This window comes from Gymnogyps californianus, chromosome 5 (genome assembly GCF_018139145.2).
Source record: "Gymnogyps californianus isolate 813 chromosome 5, ASM1813914v2, whole genome shotgun sequence".
NCBI classification, from domain to species: domain Eukaryota; kingdom Metazoa; phylum Chordata; class Aves; order Accipitriformes; family Cathartidae; genus Gymnogyps; species Gymnogyps californianus.
The window spans coordinates 67,245,182-67,265,704 of NC_059475.1; the positions used below are offsets into that span (position 1 = coordinate 67,245,182).

General features: G+C 44.5%; 1 protein-coding gene across 1 annotated transcript; it reads left to right on the forward strand.

Annotated features, from left to right (window-relative positions):
• Positions 1 to 615: 615 nt before the first annotated feature.
• ATG14 (autophagy related 14) lies at positions 616 to 18,954 on the forward strand. The gene is made up of 10 exons (XM_050898252.1): positions 616 to 833; positions 6,367 to 6,429; positions 6,565 to 6,607; positions 7,016 to 7,097; positions 11,748 to 11,985; positions 12,404 to 12,633; positions 13,092 to 13,209; positions 14,165 to 14,255; positions 14,366 to 14,451; positions 17,286 to 18,954. The coding sequence occupies exons 1-10, from the start codon at positions 616 to 618 to the stop codon at positions 17,590 to 17,592; spliced, it is 1,476 nt and encodes a 491-aa protein (XP_050754209.1). The 3' UTR covers positions 17,593 to 18,954.
• Positions 18,955 to 20,523: the final 1,569 nt, after the last annotated feature.

The following is a 20,523-nucleotide window of genomic DNA, read 5'->3' on the forward strand; positions in this document are numbered from 1 at the left end:
CCCACTGCTGCCCTGCTCGTGGCCAGGGCGTCCTACCCTGGGAAGTCAAATGGTGTCTCTCCTGCCTTAAGGACCAGCAGTGCCTGTGTGAGGTTCATGTGAACACCCAGCACCGCCCAAAGCAGGGTACAACCACACTGCTTGCTGCAGGCTTTAGTAAGCACGATGGCAGATCTGCAGTGGATGCTGTCTACGTTTCTTTTTTTTTTTTTAACTTCAGCTTTTGCAGAGAAAAGAAAATGGCACAATTTCCTTACCAGGCTGACCTGCCTGCTAGGGGGCAGGGCCTGTACCCCTGCTCCCCCACCATATATCCTCCTCTGGGAGCAGGGCAGGGGCGGCCCTCCTTCCTTCAGCAGGTGCTGCAGCCAGCCGGACTCCGAGGCTGAGAAAAGGAAAAACGAAGAGTTAATTTTTAAGGCCGTGATTGTTATGCCTCTTCCCGCACGATCTGCCGTGCGGAGGGAGGGGGTGGGTGTCCGCCACCCCCAGGCCTGGGCAGGGGGCCGAGGAGGGCCGGGCCGCGGTCTCCCTCCGCCGCCTCAGCTCCCGCTTCCCACAATGCCCCTGCCCGAAAACAAAGTCCCACGTGACCGGCGGCGCGGGGAGCCCATCATGGCGTCTCCCAGCGGCTGCCGGCCGCAGCCCGGCGGGCAGGGCGGTGGCGCCGGGGCCGGGCCGGCGGCTCTGCGGGGCGCCGAGGAGGACGCCGAGGGGCTGTACGTGGCGGTGGAGCGGTGCCCGCTCTGCAACACCACGCGCCGCCGCCTCACCTGCGCCAAGTGCGTCCAGAGCGGCGACTTCGTCTTCTTCGACGGTCGCGACTCCGAGAGGTACCGGCGGCCCTGAAGGGACGGGAGGGGGGGGGGGAACGGGACACCCTCTCCCTCCCCTGCCCCGCCGCCCCCCGCCGGGGGGGTCGCCACGCCTCGCGCTGCGGCCGTTGGGCTGCCCCTCCCCCGCTCCCCTCATGGCCGGGGGAAGGGGGGGGGGGGGGCGGCGGTTTCTCCCCCTTGCCCCGCCGTTCAGCCGCCCCCCCCCGGGGCAGGGGGCGATAAACGGGGGGCGGTGGGCTCTGGGTGTGGGGTGAGGGAACGGTCCTGCCGCTGCCGGGCCCACCGTGGGGCTGCCTGCTGGGGGGGGGGGGGGCCGCCCCACACAGGCAGGCAGAGCAGGACCCATAATGCGTTGCTTAAAATAATAATAATAATAAATAATAATAATAATATAGCTCCCCGACTTTCACTTAGTCAGGTGCAGCTGTCAGCAGGCGTGCCCGTGTTGATGTAGCCAACAGCAGCTCCATACAGTTCAGGGCAAGAAAGGGAGCTGTGCAGTAGGATATTTGAAATGCGTATCTATTTTCAGCAGCACGTGTTAAACCGGTAGTCTTCTAAATCATTAAACAAAATCAGGAAGGTGCGCAAGAAAACGGCATCTTTTTTTTCTTTTCCTGTCTATATAAATAGTCCTAATCATGGGGCCCCTTTTAGATTTACAAAAAATACTCCACTTGAGTTAATCACGCACGTTCCTGCTCCTTTTTGCAAAGCTTTGGCTCTATGGGAGGGCGGCTGAATGAGTGTTACGTCAATAAGCAAATATTCTCGTTATATGACTCAGATGCAGATCGCCCCTCCGTAGCTGTCGTTCATAGCATGTCCATCCCAGATTCTTAAAAAGTCTGCCCAGCGCGGTCTCCGGAATAGCTCTGATTTTTGGCTGACGCCATGTTCTTGCTCCTTCATTTGTAGCTTCCTTAGCAGCTGTTGAGAGTGATTTCTTGAACTATTTTGGGAAGGTGGTAAGCAGCGTGTGGTGCGGTAGGGTCCTCGCACCAAAGGCTCTTCTCGTCCTTCTGCCAAACACAAGAACGGCCAAGGGGATGGCGGTGTCTTTCTTCCATTAACGTCGGTGGGAGTGGGCACAGGGTGTCAGCCGGCGTGAATCAGCTTGCAAAATTGAGACCTTAGTCTGCCACTGGATGGGTTTTCTTATTTTTTTGTTTTTTTTTTTTTACATAAAATACTGTGTCATGGAACCACAGACTGTATTTAGTCTTTCTAAAATAGATGGAAAGCTTGTGTTTGTGTGAGACTACTCGGGGTTTTCTGCAGCTTCCATGAAAAAATTGGATTTGGAGTTTGAAACATAAACCAAGTATTCTTTTCCTGCCCCTTTTGTAGCCTTAAGATTTTAGCTAAACTTTAGGCTTAATTACAGAAGTTCAGCTGTAGCCTTCATTACAGTGGAACCATTGCTGTTCTGTATCAACCAAGGCTTAAGAAGTTTCTCTACCCATCAGGAAAATGAAACCATAAAGAAGCAGCCTTAGCCAAAGTACCAGAAGCAACAGCTTGTTGGAAAAAAACCCTCTTTATCTTCCTCGTATCTTCTCACGTGAGACAAGATCAGCTTTTCTGTCTGACAGTTTTCACTGCGTTCTCCTGAGATGCTTTAACTGTCCCATTCGTCTGTGGCTAGAAAATCTTCTGTATATTTACGCTGTGTTTCTTAACTGCAGGAAATAAGTTTCTCTCTCTCTCCCCCCCCCCCCCCCCCCCTTTCTTTTTGTCTTCCCCCCCATCTGGACATCACTGTTCCATCTGGGGGGCTCACTGCTGTTCTGTTCTCCTAGAGCCTCCATTCTGGGGAGCCTCCCTATACGCTCCATTTCCTCAGGCTTTGTTTCTCCTGCTGCTCAAAACTTTCACAAGCACTAGTGCAATTCATTGAAAACAGCAACTTCATATTAATGAATTAAAGGAACAACATAACATATATGAATAACACAACATGAATAACATAAGTGTGCTTGATTGCAGCAGGAAAGGTCAGTGTAGGGACAAAGCCCCGTAAAGCTTGGGTTTCTTCTTGTTCTTTTGAAGGTAATGGAATTACTTATTTTTAAAACTGCTTGAAATATTTTGCCTGCATTCTATAATTAATACTTGGAATGACTGATATAAAAGCGAGAAGGAGCCTGTCACTTCAGAGGTCGGTTTTCTTTGTTTCCCCTTTGTAAGCAGTGAGCGGGTGTCTGAATTTCTTGCGATGTGAGCACAGAGAGAGGGAGCGACTTTTTGAACGGTGACCACAGGCCATGGCAAAGTCATGCAGGGACAGGTGCAGTTAACTGGCTGGATTTCAGGTTGTGTTTACGGTCGTCAGTATTTATTTGTTTATTTTATGCCTTCTAGTAGTACCTGGGTTAATTTTAGATCAACGTTATGGCCGGTGCTGGAGGAGGCGGACAGGGTCATGACAAGGGCTTTTCTGTGTGACTGGGTTATAAGCACGGTGTGAGAAATGCAGAACGTGGAAGCGTGTGGGGTCACTTGGGCCTCCCCTTTGTCTTTTTGAAGTGTTACAGATTGGGGAAAAGGATTGTTCTCTCTCTCGTGAAAAGTAAAGAAGGCGAGCATTACCCCTTGTATCCAGTGGGGTCTTATTTTTAGAATTTTCTTGTGATTTTTCCTTATACGAAGATAAACGATTTCATGTTCTAACAGTAAGAATTATTTCAGATTTCTTTTCATTGGACTGTTTTGTGTGCTAATTTTTATAAAAGCTACAGTAATATTGAAGTTGTTCATATGTCTGGCAAAAAGCACACCCTGTATCTGTGAGGGGGAGAGATTGAGGAGCTGTTAAGATTAATTATTGAAGTACAGCTACAATTAAGGATGAGTAGTCCGGAAGTCCTCCAGTAAAATAATCACTGACATTCTTCTTTTCATTAGTAATGTGTTGTATATTCAGAGGCTAAGCCGGCATCTTGGTGTGGGTTTCGGCTCGAAGACTCTTCTTCCTCCTGGGATTTTACTCCAGCCTGTCATATGCATAAATTCTCAGAATGTATTTTACAGGCGTACTGAATTGCTTTGCTTTATATGTCTGCAGGTGGCAAAAGCCAAAGACAATATACTTGTGATGTCTAAGCCTGTCTGACTTCTCTAAGCGGTGGGTTATGATTAGGAATAGTGACTTTTTGCAGCAATGGAGTTTTATTATAGTGAATAGGTACAGTAATGGAGGTACTTATTGCTGTCCTCAACTCCTTCAGCATTAATCAGTTCCTATAGATTAGGAAGTCCTTCTTTCTGGTTGCTTCTCTCTAATTATGAACATGTGGAAATAAGCCAGGTAACCGTAGAAAATCTCAGCTTAATGTGATAAGACTTGAGGGAAGAGAAACATTTAATGGATAATTTGAGATGTTGAGTTCTCTCCTTCTCTCAGTTTACATTTTATGGGAGTTCCTATAATAGTTCATCCGAAGTTTTGTTTCTTTGCCAAATTGAAAGGCTGTAGATATATAGAGAAAAATTAGTTACATGATGTGATGCAATTAAAATTAGGGCTATATAAAGAAATGGAAACGTTTGCTTTGGAGAAACCTGCTAAAGAAGTTTGTAGGAGCTGTTTGACATAGTTGCTGAAGTGCGTGGTGAGCTGTAATTTTTGCAGGCTTTCACAAATATTTCTATCTTCCCTCCACAGTAAGAACTTAATTTAGTCCCAGGTTCTTGACAGATCATTCAACTTTTTGCTGATGTGATGGACGTGATTTGGGTAATTGCGTTTAGGCAGACTCTGTGCCCATTAATCCGGCTTTGAAAACAAGAATTGCCAAATTATCCCAGCTCTCTCTCCCTGTGCGACTGCCGAGCGGTGTGTTTGTGGGCCAAGTTATTTTTGGTTGCAGCCAAAGGTCAGGGGTGTACAGTAGGTGTGCATTACTCCGTGGTAAACAGGAGTCTAGTACAGTGCACTTCTGTAATTTCCGTGATGACTGGTGGGGTGAGGACACACAGGAAGAACGAACGCGCTGGGCTGAGCAGCCGGGCTCCAGTTGCACCACATTCCTCCGTAGCCTCTGGCTTTTATGCCGAGCACCCGCATTTGGTTTTGGTTTGTTTTGGAAGGAAAACAGATATTTTTGGTTGACTACGAAGGCAGCAGCCAGTAGTTTTGTTTGTTGTTTTAAGGCTAATGTCATCTGGAAGGGTGATCATACACTTTCTGAACCCAAAGTTAGTCACCAAGCTTTCAGATTTCAGCACTTCAAGGGAAAAAATGAAGCATTTTACAGTTTTACCTGAAATCAAACCCACAGAGTTGAGCAGAGGGAGGCACAAGATGCCATCCTGTCAAGGCTTACTGTATAATTCTTTCTAAATAAAGCTTGGATATCCCTGAAATAAAGGACTTGGTGGGTTTTACATGAAATGTTAGACCTCTGTTAGGATGAAATTGTCAATTCTACATGTTCCAGAGGGAAATAAAATGATTGTTTTTCCGTACGTGGACTTAACCCAAGACACACTTTTGAGGTGTGGATCAGGATGGTGCTGTAACATGGGAAGCACAAAGTAAAGCTGGGAAGCCATACGCTGGCAGAACACAAATACATTTGCTATTTTTTTATGCCATCTAAATCTCTTGGCTGTCTCTTGCTGTTTGCTCTTACTGTTAGCTTTGTCACTTCATGGTTCACTGTAATTTCTCAATATGCATCATTCTTATGCTATTTTCTTTAAATGTATTTCTCAATACATTGTGGAACATGGAGGGGAGCAGAACATGGCTGCTGCATATTCAAAGGGTGAAAACACAGCATGATGAATCCTAAAAAAAAAAACTCCCTTCTGATCAGTTCTTTGCAGTTCCTATACCTCAGACATCCAGTGAAGCTGAACTCGAGCAGACGTTTGGGTTGTGGGCTTGTGATGGCTACAAGTGCCTGGCAGAAATAAGTAGAAGACAATGCAACTTATTGCTGTTACTAATACAAGAAAGATTTGGATGTCACGTAAAAGTCTTGAGAGAGTGCTGTCCTATTTGGAGCCATTAATGAATAAAGTGTGAGACAATTCCATGTTAGAAGGGAGAAAATGCAATGCATAGTGTATGAAAACCTGCATTTCCCACTGCCAGAGTGGACTCAGCTAATACCATCACAGCTTGTGAAATAACACAGTTCAGACTCAGTACGGCATCTGAGATAGTACTGTTAATTTCTCCAGTGACTAAAGGTTTTTAAAGTACTATATGTTTTTCTTAATATACAAAATATTGATATTGCTAAGCTATAAATCTTCTAGAAATAGGAAGTAATTTGCTTACAAGGTCAATAATGGGACAAGCTGATGTTTCCTCAGCTTAGAGGTTCTGTTGCAATTCCTGTGAGACCCATGCTCTAGAATTCTGCAAGAGTTTTATACATTTAGCCATTACTTCCCAAGATTAAGACAGATAGTTGAGGTTTAGAGACTCCCACAAGCTTCAGTGTTTTCATCTTTTCAGACAACTTACAATGCCGTATTGTGCAAAATATCAATAAAAACATTTAATCTCTTCCAGGTTTTCAGACAAGAAAGAAAGGCTGATGCATCTTAAAACCAAACAGAGAGAATTCCAAAACCAGTAAGTTGTAGTTATTAAATGAAATAAACTATAAGAACTTTCAGAAAAACAAAACAGTCTCTCTAATGCACTGTTGCTGGAGTCAGACGTAGTCCAGATAGTCATACAACTTTCAATCATGTTTTTTCCCTCTAGTGTTTTGAAGGCCATGGAAGGGAAAGAGATAACTGATCAGCTGGTGAGTTGTTCAAAGTGTCCCACAGTTTTTAAACTCTGAATTCCTAGATCTCATAGTTTAAAGTTACAATTTACCTTGAGGGCATTGTGTTGCTTTCCCAAAAAGCCTGTTGTAAGCAAAACTGAAATTGGCTCTGGAAGCAGAGTGCTCCAAACAGTCAATATTTTTCATTTCTTATTAGATATTTGTTCAATAACTTATTATACTGATTGACTTTATACTTAGCATTTGGTTTGTTTGTGGCATTCTTCTGTGCACAAAACCATATATGAAATATTTATTTGTTCGTCTGATCCAATTAAGAACGTCCTGCTACTTTTGCTCTAAAGCTGCTGGCTTTGTTGTTAATCATTAGTCAGTATGTTTGAAGTTGTTTGTGCCCTAGAGTTGCTGAATGTTCTTTTTCAGAGGTGGAAAATAATGTCTTGCAAGATGAGGATTGAGCAGCTGAAACAGACCATTTGCAAAGAAAATGATGAAATGACAAGACGTGAGTAATGCCTGTGCTTTTGTGATGTGGAAAACTCTGTGCCTTAGAGTGAAAAATCAATTGATGTGATTTTGAGTGTTAGTTTTTAAAAATGGTGAATTTCCAAACCGTCACTTCTTAAATCAACTTGAAGGCAAATCGGTGAGTGGATTTTAGCCTTTTCATGCTTGGGTTTTAATTAGCAAACAGTAGACATTATTCAGCTGGATGGAGATCATTTTGCAACAGCTTTAAAAGTAAATGGTTAGCAGCCTATGACTTTGGCTTTGTCCCTAGAGATGGCTTTATTCAGTGTAGTGTTTCTGATCACTTCCTCTTGATAAAGAGGAGCAAACAGCTCTGCAGCTGTTATGAATTTCATGTAACTGGTGAATTTTAACCCACACCTGTCTAGAAATCCTAAAATCCTGCTTGAGCAAGAGTCACTGAAATATGGCATAGGCTGGTGAGTTGCTACCATTCAGCAGCTTCAGTTTTGAAACTCATTAAATTTTTTTACATGAGAGATCTGTAGGGTCATTTTTGAGAGGAGAATATGCAGCGCTCCTTACAACCTACATGCAAAGGAAAGATAGGAAGCGTATTCAGAAGCATATTGATTGAATCAGGAACATTTTTATGACTTGAAATTCAAGAGGAGCCATACAGAGAGTGGAAGCAGAGGCATATACCTGAGAATAGTTATAAAGGAATAGCACAACTTGTGGTGATAACATCAAAAAGGCTGAGATGCAAAATGATTTTCAATTAATAAGGAGGATGGATAGTAACAATAAGAAATGTATAATAAGAAAAAGATGAAGGAGTAGACAAGTCTGTTAGCTAACAGGAAAGAGAGCAAATAACAGTGCAGAGAAGTCTGAAGCGTTCAGCGCCTTCTTTGCTTCGTCTTCTCGAAAGAAAATGTGATCAGCTGCTTAGCCAGATTAAATTTTACATCATGAGAGGACTGTAGGCTAAGGAAAGAAAACAGCCAGCTAAATATTATTTTCATTATGTCAGCAAGGCCTTACGAGATTCACCTTAGGGAACTTAAGGAACAAGCTGAAGTAGTCTGCGGAGCACTTGAGAACACATGAGTGAGAGAGGATGTCCCAGGAAACAGAGTGAAAACAGTATCTGTTTTCAAAGGGTGGAGGAAGGGAGAACCTTAAACTGATGACGCAGTCATCCTGTTATAAACCTCTGGCCACTTTGCAGGTAGCTAGAAAATAAGGTAATTAAAAATAGGCATCACTGTTAAGAATAGGCCGTGTCAAATCAACCCCTTGTCTGGGGATCAAGTGATCTAGTGGAGGATGAAGCAGAAGATGCAACGTACCTTGCCTTTGGGCACTACCCCAAACTGTCTCATGAGCAAGCAAAGACATTTGCTCTGGGTGTAATCGCTGTATGGTTGACACAAAAGGCTGGAAAGGCTGCATTCAAAGAGTGGCGACACTTGTCAAACTGAGGAGGTGAGACATGTGGATCTCAGCAGGAGCCGGTTCCTGGCCCAGTTTTGTTCCATATTTTCCATAATAGCTTGCATGGTAGAATAGAAGGTGGAATGGAGGAAGCCAAGGTGGATGACGATATGACTTCTGTGGGGAACAGGATCAGATTCAAAACCATGCAGATAAATTGACAATATCATCTGAAAAAGACAAAGTCAAGTGCACGTTGTTTAGGAAGGAGAAACATATAAACCCAAAGTGGGGGACGGTGGTGAGATTTGACAGGAAAGGATCTGGGGAATTGCAAATTAAATAAAAATTATCAATCTAATGCTGCTCCAGAAAGTTTCAGACCTCATTCTGGGTTATACTAATATAAGCATTGTATTTAAGATGGAAGCAATTATCCTGCTGTGCCTGGCATTGGTGTTGCCTCGGTCGCAGTCTGGTGTCCAATTTGAGCAATTTGAGAAAGATACAAATCAACTGGAGAAAGTCTGGAAGAGAATGTTAGGAGTAAAACACAAGGAATGGCTGAGAAAATTGATGTTTGGTTTGGTTTAGAGAAGAGGAAGGTGAAGAAAAGCAAGCTTTTCAGTAGGTAGATTATTACGAAGGAGATAATAACTACTTTTTCTCTTTAGCCTGTGAAGAAAGAAGAGGGAGGCAATGTGACTTTGAGGAACTTAGCCACCTTTTCTCAAAATGCAGCTCTGAAGGTGGCAAAATGTTAGGACCAACTGGGGAGTGGAGTTCCTCCACTTCTCTACTATTCTGTGAACTGTATTATCTGCAGCTTTTGCAACTTCTCTGATTCACAGTGAACTTGATTAGATTTAACCCATGAACTGACCTAACTATTGCCCGACTGACCTGTTGTTAGCTCAGTTACCCCAAAATTGCTCTTGCAGATAGACCCAAAATGAACCCACCATGAGTAGCCAGTAGATCAGGAACCCAACTTGGTTCACTCTTGGACCACATTAGAAAATGTAAATAGGTTGTTTCTCCTCTCTTGGATATGGCATAGTTCAGTTTTCTGAAATAAGAACAATTTCTAGAACACTGGGTTCCTGCTTTTGGAGTTGACTCTCCTGGATACCTCAATAATTGGTGCTTCTTAAAATAAGGTTTTAAAATATGTGTGTTTGCCTTCTGTCTGTGGAGAACAGTTCAAGGAGACAATCTTGCAAATATCTGGCATAGCTCTCTGTTGGGCAGAGATCGGTGTGCCTGTGCTTGCATTAATCAGGCAGTGTAGATGTGTGGGACATAGTGATGTCTTGAAATACTTCTGGGGACAGATTTTAATCACCTCATAAACTGGGTCATAAAGCAGAGGTGCTGTGCCAAAAAAAGGACAGTTGTTTCTGCACCGGGACTGCTAAAGAGGAAACGTGTGTGCGGTGTTCTCCCCTGCTTCTCAAATAATTGCTGTTGGACCTACAGAAAAGGGAGTTCACTCTGAAAAAGTAGCCTTTCAAACACAACACGAATGTGAAAATTGAACAGATGGACATTTTACTCCTCCTCTGTCTCTTATTCTTTATGCAAAGGGAGAGTTTGGGAATATGAATGCAAGCATTAATTGATTTTCTGTTGATGTTACAGGAATGCTTAAAGTAAACTGAATTACTAGCTGACACATAGGGATTCTTGGTATTGCTCAGAGGAAAGTCCATTTTTCTACGGTTCCTCTGAACCTGAGGATTATTACTTCTTATCTGCCTGGGGAAACTATTCTCACCTTCTTTAACTTGGGACTTTGCATCTCCCACGTATCAGATCTTCCTTCCTACCAAACGCATCATGGATCGCAACAGATCAGTTAGATGACGAGAAATAATTCCTGACGTTCAGAGAAAGCACACTCTGTGTCTGCGGGGGCAGGCACACTCCGAGGGGTACCAGCGGTCCTGGCCTCCCACCCTGCCAGAGCAGGGACCAGCCAGAGGTCTGTGCCGTTCCAGCTCTGCAGGTGCAAACCAGGAGGGAGTCGTGTGCTGGCTGGGCACAGACCCGCGGATGGGAACCGGTCTTGGGTCCCATTCTTTGGATGTAGCCTTTAATTTTTGTGCTCCCCTGTTGGGAAGAGTGACAGCCTGAATGTGTTGTTCGAGGTAGCTATCGCTGCTTAGAAGTTTTCTTGATTTTAGTAGTATATAATGCAGCTTCTTTGAGTGCCACGGAGCATTCTTATTGTAGCTCTGGTCTTATCTGTGCCTTCCAATCAAAATATATCAGTAAAACGATGTCAGGGCTTAGTGTTTCCCTTCTGTGCAAGGGACAGTTATCCCACTTCTCGATTACAGGGAAGCGATGCCTTGCTGTAAGAGAACTTGACTAACACTGTTTCTTTTCAGCCATAAAAATGGAAAGTGAGTGACTAGTAGATGGGGGCTCTCGTTCAAATTAGGGTACATGAAGAGTTTTAGCTATGTATTTGGAGAGTGTGCATAAGAAATATTTTCCTATGCTTTTGAAAGATAGAGGTGGTTAACTCACTGTCTTTAGCACCATATGTTTGTGGAAGCATTACTGCAGTCAGTTATTTTATAGGAGAATCAGCAGATGCTCTTGAAGGATATTTTTCCAAGCCTCAGTGTGCCTGACGCATGGAGTAAATTCAGGCAGTTGCAGCACTTCAGTGCATAAGCGCATTTCTCATTTTGTGACTGGCAAGGGAGATAGTCAGTGTTCCCTTCTGGTAACAAGAAGTCTGCACCCTTGGGATCCAAGTGCTTTAAGAGCACATACGTGAGCGCAAAGCCCAAGTAACGTACACTAATAGCAGCAGTGGTGCCAGAAATGGTGAATGAAGATGCTATCTGCACTCGATTTTGGCTGCAAGCAATGCACGTCTTTTTGGCCAGCACCATGCAAACGTGTACGGTCAAGCTATTTCTGTCACGATCATTACCTCAGAAGTTTAATTAAACTGTAAAGTCTTGGCTTTTCTGCTCCAAATCCAAAAATAGCTGGGTAAAAGATAGGGAAAGATTAATCCCAATTTCAGTCTCTTTGGAGATCTTCAGAAACGATTAAAAAGTTGTACCACTGAGCAGCTGGAAAACATTAATAGTTTAGCAGGGTTTTCTGTTTTAAGCTGCTATAGATCTTGTTTTCTATAAATATTAATAATGCTTTTCTCAAGCTTACTATGAGGACCTCACAGCTCCTTTTCCAAGGCTAACATCTGCTGCTGCGTTCACAGATGCGGAGGGGCTTCTGAGAATTAAAGAGGAGAACCAGAAGCATTATCGCAGGGCTCAGCGGCATCAGGAGAAGAAAGAGAAGATCCAGAGGCTTAACCGCAAGCTGGGAGACTTGGTAGAGAAAAAAACCTATGACTTGAAAACCCAGTATGAACATCTGGCAAATCTTCGTCGGACTCATATCCTGGAGCTAACATCAGTCATATTTCCCATTGAAGAAGTAAAGACAAGCATGAGGTACAGAAGGCTTATCCTTTTGGACTCGTTTTGCTTAGCTTTAGACACCCCGAAGTGAGTCACGTAAGTCTAAGCTAGACGCTCTGGCTCCCTTAGCATCTGTGGGGAGAAGGAGGTGTTTCCCAAAGGCAAAGCATCTGACCCAAAGATAGAGGTCCAGAATAGAAGAATCTGGAGGTGCTAGCATCTCCCCACTGAGAGATCTGAGGTATGTGTCCAATGTTAAACTTTCTTAAAATAGATAATTAAAAATCCCAGAACAAAGGAAAGCAGTTTTGGGAATAAGGAGTTTTGCAGGAGTGTTTCTACAAGCATTTTGCTCTCTGTGAAATCTGGCCAAGTGCCTGCCAGGTGCATCTCTGATTATATTTTTTAAAACTTCTTTGAAAACCACTCTGTTCCTCTTTGGGTGCTACAGAGATCCTGCGGATGTGTCTTCTGAGAGTGACAACGCTATGACCTCTAGCACTGTGAGCAAGCTCGCGGAAGCCAGGAGAACCACGTATCTCTCTGGGAGATGGGTGTGCGATGATCATAATGGGGACACCAGCATCGGTATCACAGGGCCTTGGATAACCCTTCCTAATAATGGAGACTACTCAGCGTATTACAATTGGGTGGAAGAGAAGAAGACTACACAAGGACCAGGTAAGGAGCAAGGTCTGATTTTAGGCATCTGGGATACTCCAGAAGCCATAGAACTTGCAGCCTTGGATGCCAGCAGAAGGCAGTGAGGAGCAGTAGCCCGGCCCATTTGTTCTCACCCACACAAACCTGAGTCAGAAATAAATACCAGTATAGGGCTTAGTCCACTGAAATCCTCTGTTGCAGGAAATGCTCGCTGGGACACAGCATGATGTAATAGAGAGATAAAGTTAATTAGTCACAGTTTTGACATGGTTCACATGCCGTCGTTTTAACAGGAATTCCAAGAATTACTATTTTCTACCAAATTCTGACAGATTTCACTGTAAATGATTGCTGGATTCAGGCTGTTCTCAATACTTACAAATGACATTTTCCAGGGTAGACTTCACTAACACATTAACACACCCACTGAGGCTTCATTTAAAATGAGACTTTCATCATGTTTTTATTTCTTTTAGATATGGAACATAATAACCCTGCTTATACCATCAGTGCTGCATTGTGCTATGCAACTCAGCTCGTTAACACTCTGTCTCTCATACTTGATGTAAATCTTCCCAAGAAGCTCTGCAACAGGCAAGTAAATGCAAGCCTCTGAGGAGGTGAATCAGTGACCAGTTTTGACTGATCTTAATTCAGTTCGATTTTGGGAACGAAGTCATTACTTGGAACAGCTTTTACGGTAACGGTTGATGGCTCATGGATTTTTGTGCTGTTTAATTTTGGGTGGAGGGCTAGTAGGATTTTAGACAACAGTGAATAGCCTCTCCCTCCTTTTTTACCTCCTGAGGGTGTAGACCAACCATCGTAGTTGAAAATAACAGCTTTCTGATTGACATATTCAGCATCCTCAAATTAGCAATGAAATATGACAGTCTGTGAATAGCACTTTTCATTTTATGAGACCCTACTGTGCTTTACAAAATCCCAGCCCAATTCAGCAACTCTTAGTCATCTTGAATGGCTCTGCTGTGTTAAGTGCCGTAGAACAAGGCTTTATAATATGGCATGACAGCAATGTCATTCTCTTTAGGATAAAACACCAATGGGGAACGTATATGCTGCTGAGATTCTTTCAAGTGTTTAAAATAGTGGTTGCTGAAGTGAGGGCACAAAAGTTGTGTAGGGTCTCTGCAGTTTTTTTTATATTATTATTTGAGTGCTCAGTCTTCACAGAAGGAAAAGCTTGGGAACGGGAAATGATGCAAGATTTAAAAGGAGAGCCGAAATAGCTTGGCTACAGTGGATCTTCGAGTTTCATACAGTTTACATCACCTGTCCTGTTGAAACCGGTGAGACTAGGGCAAGCAGTGCTTGTTGACGAAATGCCAACAGTCTTGCTAGGTGAAAAATTAATCTCCTGAGCACTCTAAAACTGGCTGTACAGTTTAAACAAGTGCTCGCTGCGAGGATGTTTACTCCAGGATTTGTTAGGAAGCTGGGGCACAGAATGCTGATGTCTCCAGGAGGTGTATTTTCACAGCATTTTGCTTTCTGTATATATATGTGTGTGTGTACGGTGTTTCAACAGCGAGTTCTGTGGAGAGAATCTCAGCAGACACAGGTTCACGCGGGCAGTGAAGAAGCTGAATGCTAATATCCTTCACCTTTGCTTCTCTCAGGTAGGGGGAACCCATGTTTGGATTCTTTAAATAGGTTTTAAAATATCAACTGTGCTTGCAGGTTTCCTCCAGTAACTGATCATGTCTTTTTCTTACCTTCCCCATGGTAGCATGTGAATTTAGATCTGTTGCACCCACTGCATACGCTCAGGAACCTTATGTACCTGGTCAGCCCCGACACGGAGAACTTGGGCAGGTAAGAAAAGCACTATCTCAACTCACCTGTGACTGAATCCCTTCTGAAGTTATGCATTTGCCTTCTTACTTACGAGGGAAATTCTCTTCTGCTGTCCCTATAGATCAGTCCTCAGCACATCAGAAATGAGGGTAGTTACAAGGAGGAGACAAGAGAGGACAGAAAAAGGGGGTCCCGAGTAGGAAAATAGATTTCAGAGATGTGTGCATGCTGTGCTTCTGCGTATGGCAGGCTCAGCTGGAGGCTTTGTGGCTGATGATGGACTTGTTTTCCCTATGCCCAGCAGCAGGAATTCCTTCCCTCCAGGGGACAGCAGCACGTACGCCAGGCAGTCTCACTGTGCTCCGAAGAGGACCCTACCCGCATCTTGCCGATTTGTAAATACCTAAGAGCAGCCAGCAATATAAACCCTAAAACGAATACTAGGTAAACCTTTCCCAAAATACTTCCAGTCAATGAACACCCTAGACCAAAGTTGACACTTCAAATACTAATTTATATGTAAATTAAGATTAAAGACAACTTTTCTGTTAACTTAGTACGCGATGAAAAGAACATCAGTTCCTGTGGGCTGCACGCATGAGGTTTAATAATCTTCTGGGGTTTTTTTACAACTTAAATATAAGAAAGCCAACAACATTGATTTCCTGTTGGGATAATCCAGTCACAAGTCACTTGTGCCTGAGACAGTCTGCGAATATTTGTTTAATCTGACTAGTGCTTTATTCCCCCTTCAACACAGTAATGTTCTGAAATCTACTTTTCCGCTTTGTTCTCGTGTACAGATCTAGTTTTATTTAAAAACCTGCAGTGCCACTAAGAGGAACTGAATGCATGCCTCTAACCACTTATGTTCTCTGGGTATATCCCTACTGATTCAGCCCAAAGATAACGTGGAGCTAAATCTTTGTAACATAGCTCAGTTTGGAAAAAATTATGTGCTTGCTGCTGCTTGCCTGAAAACAAGGAGAGTGAAGGAAATGCACAGAGAATGAAGAACTGGTGTCCTGGAAAGCAGCTGCTGTAAAAGGTCTGAGTGCCACAGTGGGTCTCACTTCTCTCTGCAAATGTTACAGAGCTCCACATGCATCAGTCGGGTCCATGTAGTAAAAGAAGAGGTTACAGGAAAGACCTGGAGAAAGGAGAAAATGCCTACCAGTGAGGGGCATAGTTTAGTCTGGATGAAACTGTCTTAGCTCGCTAGAGATGAGATTGAGAGATGACTTGATTTCCACGCCTTCATGGGGAGAAAATACAGGCTTTGTAGACACCATTGGAAGCGAAGAGTCTGAGCTAGGTTGAAATGAGGCGCATGCGCTTAACGCAGAGGTGAATTACCCGCAAGAATGAAGGTGGGGATTCTTTGTTTCCTTATGTCATCCTGTCAAGGCTGGATGAGTTTCTGGAATGGATGCTGTCGTCAGGCAGAAGTCACTGGGCTCAGGACAGGGGGAACGGGTGGAACGTAATGGCCTTTGTTATAGAGGAGGTCACTCGAGATGATCTAATGGTCCCTTCTGGCCTTAAACCTGATGACTCTCTTCTTATGTTGCCTTGTTAAGCAAAATGCTTTGCCAGAAGGCAGCACTCCCATTCCTTTCTGGATTATGAAAGAGGAGTGTTTACCTTTAATTTCTCAGCTGTCTGCAAAGTTTGCAGCAACCAGCTCTCTTTATTTTCCTTTAGATCTCTAGGCCTATAGTTGCCCGACAGTCTCCTTTGTAAGCTACTGTTTTCAGATACGTAGAATTTTACCGAGCTTTAATTGTTTGGATTACAATTTTCCATGCCAAATCGCTGCTTCAGGCTGCTTCTCCCACTAAGGCTGGAGAAACACACTTACCCGTGTTAAATTCTTGCTCCTGTTTCACCGAGCAGCTCTGTGCTTTGGAATGAGCTTTGGGAGGGACGCTGCTTGCTGTGGGGAACCCACCTTTCACCACCTCCCTGAAAACCTCACGCTCTCTGACCGTGGGCCGCAGGCTCTGTGAAACTGCCTGCTTTGGCTCGGTAAAGATGTTTCAGATTTTGGCTGCCCGTACCGTAGTGCGAAGCAGTGGGATGGGGTGGGATGCAATTGCTTCTCCCACCAGGCAGTGGCAGCAGGGAACTCGGGAGTCACACGCAGGTGGGTTTGGCCAAGACCTCTGGAGATCCAGCCCATCGCCCCACTCAAAGCAGAGCCAACTTAGAGCAAGTTACTCAGGACCAGTGGCCGGTGGGGTTTTGAGTAGCTCCAGTGGAGACTCCACAGCCTCTCTGGGCAACCTGTCCCAGTGTTTGACCAGCCTCATAGTAAAAAAGATTTTGAGATGTTGCTCGGGGTGAAGTGCTGCTGTGGGAAGTCTCCGCTAGTGAGCTGTGCCAACCCAGTTCTGTAAGTTGTAAACTACACCCTTCCCCTCGCTGACGGAGCTGCAGCTGTCTTGGTCTGGCCAGGGCTAGTGTTAAAAATAAAAGCTGTTCCACATCGAGCTGAGATTTCCACCAGTGGAGCTGTGAGTTGTTATCAATAGCTTTGTCTTTTGTGCGTACGTGTTTCGCTATCCACTGCCAAAGCAGAACAGCTCTTCCGCCGTTCCTGCTCCGTGGATTGGAACCCGGCTATCGCTTCCTTGGCCAACTGTTTTCGTTTCACCATTGTCATAATACGGTTATCTCTGTAGCCAGCGAGTTTCTCCCTGCCAACTGATAAACACAGAGGTGTTTTAATTTCTCTGCTGTCCGCATGACAGAGCAGGGTGCTTTGGCGTGCCTAGGACTCATGCTAGCGAAGTGACGGTCCCTCCTGCGTGCTACCAAACGGGCTGACGGCACTGTGTCCGTGTTCACAGGTCTGGGCCTTTCGAAATTAGTGCTGATCTTGAAGACTCCATGGAGTTTGTGGATCCCAGCGCCACCGGCGAAACCGATGAGAGCGGAGATGAGCACGTCAGCGATGAAGAGACGGACCTAGGGACAGACTGGGAGAATCTGCCAAGCCCCAGGTTCTGCGATATCCCCTCTCAGCAGGTGGAGATGCTGCAGAGCCAGAGCACGCAGGCATCTCAGCCCATTGCCAGCAGCAGCGCCGGTGGAATGATCTCGTCGGCTGCTGCCTCGGTGACCTCATGGCTGAAGGCGTACACTGGACATCGCTAGTGAGCATGGGAAAAGGATCATAGGATTTGTGGAAGGAATCCCTCCCCGACAATGCTGTAGTAAACCTTACATATTCAGTTAAGTAGTGCCTGGAACAAAGAAAAGGTCAGACTTTCATTTTGTAAACCAGAAAAACCTTTTTATTTACCCAAGATGACTGTGATGGTACCATTTTGTAAATTAGCTAGCTACGTACTTCTGACGGATTCTGTGACGGCACTTTGTGTCTTGGTTCTGTCTGCATTGTTGAGTATCGAAGAAAAAGGACCCGGCAGCCTCCAGCTCTACTTTCTAAAGAAGAAAACAGGTTTTGGAGTGTTTGGATCGGGATGAGTACGGAGAGAAGGCTGCTCAGTGTGCAGTCTGGACAGTGGTGCAAATGCAGTCCGCATTTTCTTAACTCCTTACAGGATTTTCGTTTGTGTGTGTTTTAAATCTGTCTTGCATAACGCAAAAATGCATATTTCTAAATTTTTTTCATTCAGGACATGAAAATTACGCATTTTTAACATGTTTTCTAATCTCTGTTGCCATATTTTTAATACAAAGAATCAGCATGGACAGGAATTCACACAGCGAATTGCTCTTATTTTAGATTTGGTTGTGAATCTTCACCCAGTTTTGCCGTAGAAAACTGGCTTGTTTCATGCTGTTTCCACTGGTAGGTAGTCTAGAAGTTTTGTGTTGTGCTGTCCAAAGCACACAGGCTCTTTACTCTTAATATCATACACCAAAGAAACACTGGACGTTCTCTTAGCTAGACCCACATCTGATGCTGATACAGGATTGCGTTGTTGCAATAATATTCATCAGTTACGACACCATGTTGCCACTTCTTAATATTAAAAAAACCCTGATTTCAAGCTAGTTTAATGAAGTCACATGTTCTCCACACTACATGCATTTTAAACCCTATTCTATTTTATGTTTATGGTGGGGTTTTTTTTTTTCTTCTTCTTTACTGAATGCCAAGAAGTTGATTTCATTTCACTGCAGAAATGCTCACAGCGCGGCCGGCTCGCTTGTAAAACTACAGGAGGTGCGATACTGACAGATGCGTTCGTTAACAAGTGCTCCTCCACTTCCTCTGCCTTGCGGTATGTATTACTTAAAGATGGGTTTGCTCAGTGAGGCTTCCAACGTATGGTTTACATTTTATATAGTTGGGACACTGTACTTCTCCACGGGGTAAACTAACGTCAAAGCATCCTCCCGTCCCTCCAAGAGGGAAGATTTTGGCCGCTCTTCCCGGTAGCTTCCCTGTGGCGACGCAGCTCGTAACGGGGGCACGGCGAGGCTGCAGGGAGCGATGCACGAGCCGTGTCCCGGCCGTCGGGCAGTGTCCTCCTGCCTGCGTGAAGTCCCAGCTCCGGGGCTGGCTTACCCGGCCATCTCACGGAGCATTTTGTGGTGGTTTTGCTCTGGCCACCAAAGAGACGTGCGGTTCCTCTCCAGGGCAGCCTGCACCGCCTCCTGTCTCCACCGAGGAGCGGGTAGAAAAGCAGTATCTTAATTTTTCTTTTCTTTTTTTAAACCAAAGACCCTGAACTCCGCGCTAACAGCACGCATGTCGTTAGATGTGAAGACGCCCTCGGTCCTACCGTTCTTTTGGTCTAAATCCAAGAGTTGGGTTCGTTTTAAGAGAACAGCCGAGACTCCCTTGACTGCCGCAGCCCCCCCCAGCAGCGAGCGCTGCCCGGGCCGGGGCCGGGAGGGTTTGGTCACTGTTCAGTTCACAGCACTTTACTCGCAGCTATCGGATCCTTTGCAGTTCTGAGCAACCAGCACATACTCACCAGTACTGTATATTGGGCTCAGCATCATGCAGCCCCTTCTGGTTCCCTGTTTATTTTGCACTGGACCCTGCCATCTAAATATCTTTTTTGTTTTGTTTTTTAATACGCATTTCACTTTTTCATTGCTGCCTTTGTGCTACTTTGAACCCCTAAAGGTCAGGCCGTGAGTCAGATTTGTACACTGTCAATTTACTTAGGGAAAAGAAAAACCAACACAAAAAACCTTTTTAAGCCATATACTTCATAACCATCATGTTTTTCAAATAATTTATTTGCAACCATGTCATGTTCTGAAGGTGCACGCCGGCACTGCGAGGGTGTTAAAATGCATTGGATAGGTCTTTTCACAGAATGTTTTTGTAACAGAATACAGATTGTGGGTTTGGTTGGTTTTTTTTTTTTTGTTTAAAGTGTTTTGCACATGTGTGTAGCTAAGGAAGAATTGTGTGTGTCCAAACCTTGAGTGCAATCGCCAGGATTAGTTTTCCAGGTTGTTTTGGGGGCGCGGGAGGGAGGGCAGGAATATCTGTAATTATAGATGTTTGAAGACAGCCAGCTGAGAGTTTCCAAAACACTTTGCGTAGCATGAATGTGGGAATTTCCGTTTAGGCCGTGGCTTTTGTCCGTGACCAGTGATCTGGGGTGGCCGATCTGAGCTGCCAAGGAAGAGCCTGATTTCGAGAGCCCAGCCCTCCGCTGAAAATCGGGTGCCTTTGAAGGGTCTCAGGTGGGACAGCCAAGGGTTGCTTGTCACCTGCAAAAACTCGGGGCCTCTCTCTGCAACTTCTGAACTAGATGTAACTAAACACAAATGGTTTTTTGTTTTGGTTTGGTTTTTTTCTAAATTTTATTGTATTATTGCAATAAATCTTTTAACAGTAATTTTTTTTAAAGTTGTGTATTTATAATTGTTACTTCTGTGTGGTTTGTTTTTAACCGTGCTGGGGAAGTACACAAGAATTTCCAGCCTTCAAAGCATCACAGGGACCAGACCTGTTACAGTGCAATCGTACAGCGGTGGAATAAGCAATACCCATTCTAAAAAAAAAAATAACTCTTACATAAAATAACTGCATCTCCATTGGAGCAGGTAGAGGAGTCCTGCAGAACACACACACGTCCCTGTATGTACGTG